The sequence below is a fragment of the Gasterosteus aculeatus genome, chromosome 14, assembly GCF_964276395.1.
Source record: "Gasterosteus aculeatus chromosome 14, fGasAcu3.hap1.1, whole genome shotgun sequence".
Lineage (NCBI taxonomy): Eukaryota > Metazoa > Chordata > Actinopteri > Perciformes > Gasterosteidae > Gasterosteus > Gasterosteus aculeatus.
In genome coordinates this window covers 6,675,925-6,684,459 of record NC_135702.1, presented here as the reverse complement: position 1 = coordinate 6,684,459, position 8,535 = coordinate 6,675,925, and the positions used below count along the sequence as shown (strand labels likewise).

The 8,535-nt window shown below is 45.4% G+C and overlaps 3 protein-coding genes across 3 annotated transcripts in view; 2 read left to right on the top strand and 1 right to left on the bottom strand.

Moving 5' to 3' along the window:
- Window positions 1-876: 876 nt before the first annotated feature.
- hspa5 (heat shock protein 5) lies at window positions 877-4,862 on the top strand. Its single transcript, XM_040196876.2, has 9 exons — window positions 877-1,132; window positions 1,736-1,886; window positions 2,011-2,242; window positions 2,344-2,481; window positions 2,566-2,678; window positions 2,773-3,163; window positions 3,265-3,502; window positions 3,602-3,769; window positions 3,874-4,862. Exons 2-9 carry the CDS (start codon window positions 1,771-1,773, stop codon window positions 4,440-4,442), a joined length of 1,965 nt encoding a protein of 654 aa, XP_040052810.1. The 5' UTR covers window positions 877-1,132; window positions 1,736-1,770; the 3' UTR covers window positions 4,443-4,862.
- On the bottom strand, window positions 4,851-7,786 carry rabepk (Rab9 effector protein with kelch motifs). Its single transcript, XM_040196877.2, has 7 exons — window positions 7,112-7,786; window positions 6,882-7,036; window positions 6,399-6,554; window positions 6,015-6,179; window positions 5,625-5,774; window positions 5,360-5,509; window positions 4,851-5,249 (listed from the first exon to the last, which is right to left on the bottom strand). The coding sequence occupies exons 1-7, from the start codon at window positions 7,162-7,164 to the stop codon at window positions 5,035-5,037; spliced, it is 1,044 nt and encodes a 347-aa protein (XP_040052811.2). The 5' UTR covers window positions 7,165-7,786; the 3' UTR covers window positions 4,851-5,034.
- Window positions 7,787-8,304: 518 nt separating this feature from the next.
- LOC120831451 (regulator of G-protein signaling 3) overlaps window positions 8,305-8,535 on the top strand; it is a 76,229-nt gene continuing 75,998 nt past the window's right edge. The window contains exon 1 of the mRNA XM_078087737.1: window positions 8,305-8,394. The gene's annotated coding sequence lies outside the window, so the exon portion shown is untranslated. The remainder of the gene's footprint in view (window positions 8,395-8,535) is intronic.

The window sequence follows — 8,535 nt, the reverse complement described above, 5'->3', positions numbered from 1 at the left end:
GAAATTCCAGCAACATCATCAATAAAATAATAATTGATTCTACGCCACACTCTCACACAAGTAGATTTGCTGAGGAAAAAAGTGCACTAATATCACCAATGTCACCCATCACTTTTATTTTTGTAATAACAGTATTTCTCTCTTTGTTGCTCATATTTAGCCAAACATACCAAGTAATAATGATGACTAGGCATGCCCCCTGCACCAGAAGAGGGTTCATATAGATTGAAGTGTATGTGGCTTTGGAAACCAGTTATCTAACATTGACCTATTTAGACTTTTGAAAGAGAGCATTGTACTAGAACACTCAAGTAATGTAGTTTTGTTTGATACGGCCCGTGACCTGCTGAATCCAAAGTGTACAAAATAATTACATACATCTGTGATATATGAGCACGGAAACAAGTCTAGAGAAGGCCTATGCTAAAACTTGATACGTCAATTAATTGCAGACTTCTAGCTTTTCAAGTTGGATGTCTTAAACCATAATTTCATGGACTTGCACTGATGCAACATACAAACAATCCAGTCGATCTGATGTAACACAGTCGATCTGATGTAACAGTCTGCTTTTCAGTGAATCTGTCAGTTACATGCAACCCAAGGTTTGCACATGTCTTACTAATTATAGTGTGTTACCATTTCTTTTCATAACACCAACACGGTAAAACTGAAAATCGCCTCCCTTTAAAGAGCAGAAAATTCATTTCAATAAAGTGGGAACCATTTTTTAAATAATCAGTACTAATTTCCAATGTATAAAATGTGACCTCTTCCTGATGCTGTAGAGTGGCGTGTCCTCGCTCCAACGATGTTCATGAATGCGCCTTGAGAGCCAATCAGCATCGGCACAGTGGGCAAAAGTCGTGACGTCAACCCAACCCGACGGGTGCAAATCAGCGGCGGACAGCGTGCCGGACGACACCAATCAGCGCCTTCCAACGAGTTGGTGCTCAGCCAATCAGGTAGCTCCACGACAGGGAAGAAGTGACGGCTTATATATTGAGAGAGCACGGTCCATTCAACATCACTTCGCCGAGGCACGAATATAGGATAGAAGGAAGAAGACTTTTTTTGTTATAGCAGGCAGCGTCAAGGCCGTTAATTCACGGACATACTTACTGCAAATAAGGTACGTATTAACATGAATTTGATGATGCGATTACGCATTTGCTTTTTTCCTACAATTTTGAAACTCATTTCAAGACCGTTCCATGATGGTGCAGCCAGCTGGTCCTAACGGTTACGCTGAATTATAATTATGTATGACAATAAGCGGAGTTATTTATACAACGTATTCCATGACTTTTAAAATCACACAGCCAGTCACTGCAATTATAATTTAAAATAACTCTCGTCAACCGTTTCCTCCTCGCTTGGCACGCTAACGTGGTTAGCTAACTGCCGGCAGATAGAGGTGTGTGTGTGTGTGTGTGTGTGTGTGTGTGTGTGTGTGTGTGTGTGTGTGTGTGTGGGGGGGGGGGGTGCTCTTTAGATCAGACAGAGGCTGCGGTGCTCCACCCACTTCCCCATTGATCCTTCAAGGGTCGTGCGCTTGACATTTTCTGGGGTTTGGGGAAAGTCCTAATAAGGGTTACAATTTCACCCAGTACAACTAGCTGGTAGCTAACTGAATTTAGGAGGTACGATCGCTTACGTCATGACCGTTAAGCCACGTTTCTTTTTTTTTTTTTTTTTAAACATTAAACATTAACGTTCTGTTTCTCTTCCCCAGATTTCTATTGTAGATCTGAGTTCACACAAGCAAAGATGAAGCTGTTGCTGGCTGTGATGCTGGTCGCCGGCACCGTGTGGGCCGATGACGACGACAAGAAGGAGAGTGTCGGGACCGTCGTAGGAATCGACCTGGGGACCACCTACTCATGGTAAATCCCCCCCCACCCCATCCCAAAAGTGTCACCTGTCATAATTGTTTGACTATTTAATGATGCAATGTAAATTGTTGCCTCATGAGCAATGTTGATCATTTCTAATCTATTTTTCCTGCAGTGTTGGAGTGTTTAAGAACGGCCGCGTGGAGATCATTGCCAATGACCAGGGTAATCGTATCACCCCGTCATATGTGGCCTTCACCGCAGAGGGCGAGCGTCTGATTGGGGATGCTGCAAAGAACCAGCTGACCTCTAACCCCGAGAACACGGTCTTTGATGCCAAGCGATTGATCGGGCGTACTTGGGGAGACTCCGCTGTGCAGCAGGACCTGAAGTACTTTCCCTTCAAGGTGAGTTTTTACTCTCTTTGACACGGGCAAGTTGTAGGGTTTAACGATTATTTTGAGAAGCATACTTGGTACAATAATATTGATGTATGTTCCATCTTCAGGTTACTGAGAAGAAGAGCAAGCCTCATATTCAGGTTGACATCGGTGGTGGCCAGCTGAAGACCTTCGCTCCAGAGGAGATCTCTGCCATGGTGCTGACTAAGATGAAGGAGACTGCTGAGGCTTATCTGGGCAAGAAGGTACAAGCCCCCCCACCCTCCATAAAATATTTGTCAAAGGATATAACACTTGAAGACTATCTAATTTTCTCAAATTTTCTTCAGGTCACACACGCAGTGGTCACTGTCCCTGCCTACTTCAATGATGCTCAGCGCCAGGCCACCAAGGATGCCGGAACCATCGCTGGTCTGAATGTTATGAGAATCATCAATGAGCCGTAAGTGTCTAAATAAAAATGATTTAATATATTGTCCTCCTTTTCTGAAATTGTGAATGTCTTTGTAACGTACTCTCATAACTTTATTCTACAGAACTGCTGCCGCGATTGCTTATGGTCTAGACAAGAGGGATGGCGAGAAGAACATTCTGGTGTTTGACCTTGGTGGCGGCACTTTCGACGTCTCCCTTTTGACCATCGACAACGGCGTGTTTGAGGTTGTGGCCACCAACGGTGACACCCATCTGGGAGGCGAGGACTTTGACCAGCGCGTCATGGAGCACTTCATCAAGCTGTACAAGAAGAAGACCGGAAAAGACGTGCGCAAAGACAACCGCGCTGTGCAGAAGCTGCGTCGTGAGGTTGAGAAGGCAAAGAGGGGGCTCTCCGCTCAGCACCAGGCCCGCATCGAGATCGAGTCCTTTTTCGAGGGAGAAGACTTCTCAGAGACCCTGACCCGTGCCAAGTTTGAAGAGCTCAACATGGTATGCTGCACAACATTTTCTAAAAACAATGGCCATGTACTACATCCCGTCTTTACAAAAACCTAGTTAGAGTCTTTTAACCATGTCTTTTGCTTTGCCAGGACCTGTTCCGTTCCACCATGAAGCCTGTACAGAAAGTGCTGGATGACTCCGACTTGAAGAAATCCGACATTGATGAGATTGTCCTGGTTGGAGGCTCCACCCGCATCCCTAAAATCCAACAGTTGGTGAAGGAGTTGTTCAATGGCAAAGAGCCCTCCAGGGGCATCAACCCCGACGAGGCGGTGGCATACGGAGCTGCTGTGCAGGCTGGAGTGCTTTCCGGAGAAGAGGACACCGGTAAGTAGTCTGCCTGCCTCATGCACTGTAGCAATCTCTTGACTCAACCCATCTCGCACACTTTTTGCCAGTTTTCTAACGGTTTTCTTCCTCCTGCAGGCGATCTGGTTCTTCTGGATGTGTGCCCGCTGACCCTTGGTATTGAGACCGTTGGAGGCGTAATGACCAAGCTGATCCCCAGGAACACTGTGGTGCCCACAAAGAAATCCCAGATCTTCTCCACAGCCTCTGATAACCAGCCTACTGTCACCATTAAAGTTTATGAAGGTACGATTTGAACAGAACTAATGTTTTCAACATGTGTTGTGCATATCTTCCTTGCATGCAGCAACAATTAAACATTTTAATGGTTTAATCATTTGTCCTTTTAGGGGAACGCCCACTGACTAAAGACAACCATCTGCTGGGCACCTTCGACCTGACCGGCATCCCCCCCGCCCCTCGTGGCGTGCCCCAGATTGAGGTCACCTTTGAGATCGACGTCAACGGCATCCTGCGCGTCACCGCCGAGGACAAAGGCACGGGCAACAAGAACAAGATCACGATCACAAACGACCAGAACCGCCTGACGCCAGAGGACATTGAGCGCATGGTGAACGACGCTGAGCGCTTCGCTGACGAGGACAAGAAGCTGAAGGAGAGGATCGACGCCCGCAACGAGCTGGAAAGCTACGCCTACTCACTGAAGAACCAGATCGGCGACAAGGAGAAGCTCGGTGGCAAGCTGTCGGACGAGGACAAGGAAACCATCGAGAAGGCAGTGGAGGAGAAGATCGAGTGGATGGAGTCCCACCAGGAAGCTGAGCTGGAAGACTTCCAGGCCAAGAAAAAGGAGCTGGAGGAGGTGGTTCAGCCCATCATCAGCAAGCTTTATGGCAGTGCGGGTGCCCCTCCACCTGAGGGGGCTGAAGGTGAGCCAGAGGAGAAGGATGAGTTGTAGGAAGATTCAAGTCTTCTGTTGATCCTTGCCTCTCTGGTAGTTGCGTCTAGATGTATATATTGGACTGATGGGACTCCTAGTGAGAGGAATGGTTGGGGAGGGGTGGCGATTACAAGCAACTACACTGAATCTTCTGAAAGACTTTAAAATAAGTTCAGTGTGAGGGAGGTGTTCTCTTCGCTGGAAGGTGGAGATATTCGTCAGCCCGGATACGAGGCTTACTGCTGTTCTGAGGCAGTCCTGAAGGGGCACAGGGGAGGGGGGGAGGGACTTAGAGGGAGGGGGACTGGTATTCGTGGGTTCAGTGAGTTGGGTGTCTGTGAGATCAAGATCCCATTATGTTCACAGGCAATGCTAAAAGTTATTTATTGAATCTGGTCATTGTATGTCTGGACATTGAAATAAATGTTTGATACAAAATGTTACTTTGAGTCTTATTTACAACATTGAAACACTTGAACATTTGTCATGTTAATGGTTTCAGCATTTGTTTTGCAATATTTATGCCAATGTCAGCATTAAAGCCTCATAGAGATTTGAATACATTATGCAATTGCAAGTCCTTAAACATTCATTGAAATTTAAAGGAACATCATGTTATTACAGTCACAACGCAGTCATTATGAATGACTCCCTGGGTGTCCATTCCTCCAAACACAAATGCCAAGTGAATTGTCTTTGTGGCCACTTGGCTGTTGACTTCCTCATCCTCTTCACACACCGTCCAGGGCAATAAACACATGGAGTGGTCGAGGCGGTTGGGTGGTATATCCCCTTCAAACTTCAAAAGGACCCATCTACGTTTGACTGCAAGCAGGAAGTACAATAGTGTCAGTTCAAGTATTGAAGGTTTATAGTGTACTGCTGCCATGTAGAATTTATAGTCTAAAACAATGGTGTATGAATGCAAAATGTACCGGTGTCAAATCTGTGCATAACGTTGCTGGCCCCATCAGCGGTCATCCCTCCAAATATGTATATGTTCTTGCCCAGCACCACAGCTGAGTGGGCTGCTACTCCCTGTGGGACGTCTCCTTTGGCCTGCACTTTCTCCCACTTCATGCTCTCTGTAAACAGACTTTATTTTCTTAAAAATGAAGGTTCTCGTTCTGAGGGTCATTTTCATCATCTGAGACAAATGCAATCGGTAAAACATTGATCCTCAAGCGAGTTCAAGCTTACTTGTATCAAGAGAGTACATATCACTGTGGAATTTGTCTCCAGCCATGCCTCCATGAATGTAGATCTTTGAACCAACTACAGCGACAATGTGGCCATGTCTGGCTGGCGGGTTTCTGCCTTGTGTTCCCGGCTGAGACCAGGTGGACGACACTGGGAATCACCAAAAGATACACAGGATGGTCAAACCTTCAAAGGGGTGGACTAGGCGTTCACATTGCTGCATGTAATATGTAGTAGACAGTAAAGTGTACAATCACTGCTTCACAAGGTCATTATCACCGTGCTGTATGACCAGTCATTAGCCTAAGGGGCTTTCAGACAAATTGTTTTATTGTTGGGGAGACAATACCTGTGTTTTGGAGGTATGTTTATAAGGTATTGAATACAAACCTGTATCAAAGACATGGAGTTTTGGGTCTGAGACTGGTGAAGCGCCTGCTTCCCCACCACAACAGACATACAGCCGGTCCCCTTGGCACGCTGAGTTGGTGTGGTATGTCCTAGGACTGGGGGGTTGGCCATTGACCAGTAAATTCTTCCAGCGAGACCCACTTTCTGGACCCACATGCAAAGAATGGATTACACACAGTTTACAAAAATCTACGGTCAAATACGATACAATCGTTGTCAAAAACATTGGTTACAACACAGAAAACCCCTGCAGCCCATTTCATGTGCTCTTCTTTGAGTGAAACCGTTAATCTGAAAAATCACTGCAGTGCTAAATTTCTAATAAAGACCATAGATAACTAAGAATTTAGATTTGAAAGTTACCTGCTAGCTGTATATTCTGGATACAATTGCGATTGCCACTCTGTTGTGCCCCTCCGAACACCCACAGGCTCTGAGGGCAGCTCTCCGGCACAAAGCTACAGTGTTCATATCGGGACTCGAAATCCTCCCACTCTGGGATGTCCCATTCATGATTATCTGGTAGAGTCAGACAGGAGAAAAAAGGGAACCCAATGATGACCCGACCCAGTATTGTAATTATAGCTCAAGTTATGTTAATAATCCTCGTGGTAGGAGGTTTATCCATATTGTTGCAACTGTGGTTGTGATATCTAGAAAAACTTTGTTTAATTATACACTGAATTGTACATGGTTGGAAATCTCTTCAAAACAACTACCCACAAAAGCTGTAAAACACAAATTAGTTTTAACAATAAAAATCTTGTAGATGTTTTATTGAAGCGCTTAAAAGTAGTAGAACCCCAATGCAAATCCTTAGACAGATTGTATCCTGACATTTCTTACCTAGATTTATTATGTATGAATGTGAGAAACTGCCGCTGGGGTTGGCTCCCCCAACAATAAAGATTCTTCCTTTTCCTCCATCTTCAGACGGGATGAAGGTGCAGGTGTGACCCACACTAACACCTGGAGCAGCCCCCCCGGGTATCAAAGAATACCTGTTGATAAGAAAACAATTAAAACGGTCAGCTGATTGCAACACGGGTGCAAATCAATCATCGAATTTAACTCACCATATTCCTTTTTTGGGTTCATTTAGAGGGTCAAGTACGGGGAGAAACTCCATGGCTGTCAAAGATGTAAGTTCACCTGGTGTTATAGTTTTGGCACACTTCTCTGGCGACGGATCAATCCGGTTGTGATCCGGTTATCCGGTGTGATATCAAACAGCCTGTTCACTACCAGCCTTGGTCAACATTATTGTTGATTTGACTCAATGTTAATGGTGTTAATAGTATGTAATGATATGCCGATGATGTTCATAGACGCTGTTACGTGACATCTAAGTTCGCTAACGTTACAATCGAAGGAAGCATCGAAGAATTTCGGAGTTTTAATTATCCTCTTGTAAACTACTTGCTTATAAAACAAAGCCTCGGATATTTTCTGAGAAATACCGTTTCAGTTAGCGACAACCTCATTCACGCTAACTTGCTAACGTTAGCTCAAAAGAGCACGTTTAGAACTTCCTTCCCACCAGCATGTTCTTCCGGGTTGAAAGAGGTCAGAGTTCTAACGTCAGTTGTCGTTAAAGTGACATGAGTGTCCTTTGCCGCCACTTCATAACGTCCATACAGCGATAGTGGTTATTACTGCCACACGAGACTGTAAAAATAGCTTAGCATTATGTACACCTCCGAAACAATACCATACTGTAACGTTACCTTGACGACGCTAGTGGACACAATTTCCAATCGCAGTTGTCATGGTTGCCTGTTGCGCATGCGCTGTTAAATTGTCCCGTCCATTGCACTGCTGAATGGTACAATGAGTTTCCACGACGTTCCTATGTTAATAATCATTAACATCCATCCATCCATCCATTGTCAACTATGGACCGCTTATCCTGCACACAGGGTCGCGGGGGGGCTGGAGTCCATCCCAGCCATCTTCGGGCGATAGACAGGGTACACCCTGGATTGGTCGCCAGCCAATCGCAGGGCTACACAGAGACACACAACCATTCACACTCACATTCACACATCTACGGGCAATTTAGAGTCCCCAATTAACCTGATCCCCAGAGCATGTCTTTGGACTGTGGGAGGAAGCCGGAGAACCCGGAGAGAACCCACGCAGACACGGGGAGAACATGCAGACTCCACACAGAAAGGCCACTGGGCGGAATCGAACCCAGGACCTTCTTGCTGTGAGGCGACAGTGCTAACCACCACGCCACCGTGCCGCCCCTAATCATTAAGATATTAACACGAATTATTCTTCGGTTTACGTTCTCAAAAACATGTGTGCAGTTCCTGTTTGACCTAAAAAGTCTTATCTCCCTCTTCAAGCAAAGGTAGGCTTTGAGTGACATCTGCACCAGACGTTTTTGCGTTGACCCAAAGTCGCAGAGCTTACTTTAGCTTAATTAACGTTATCTTTTTCCACTTAAATACAAGCATTGTGTTTTCAAAAAACCGCAGAATACTTGACAAGC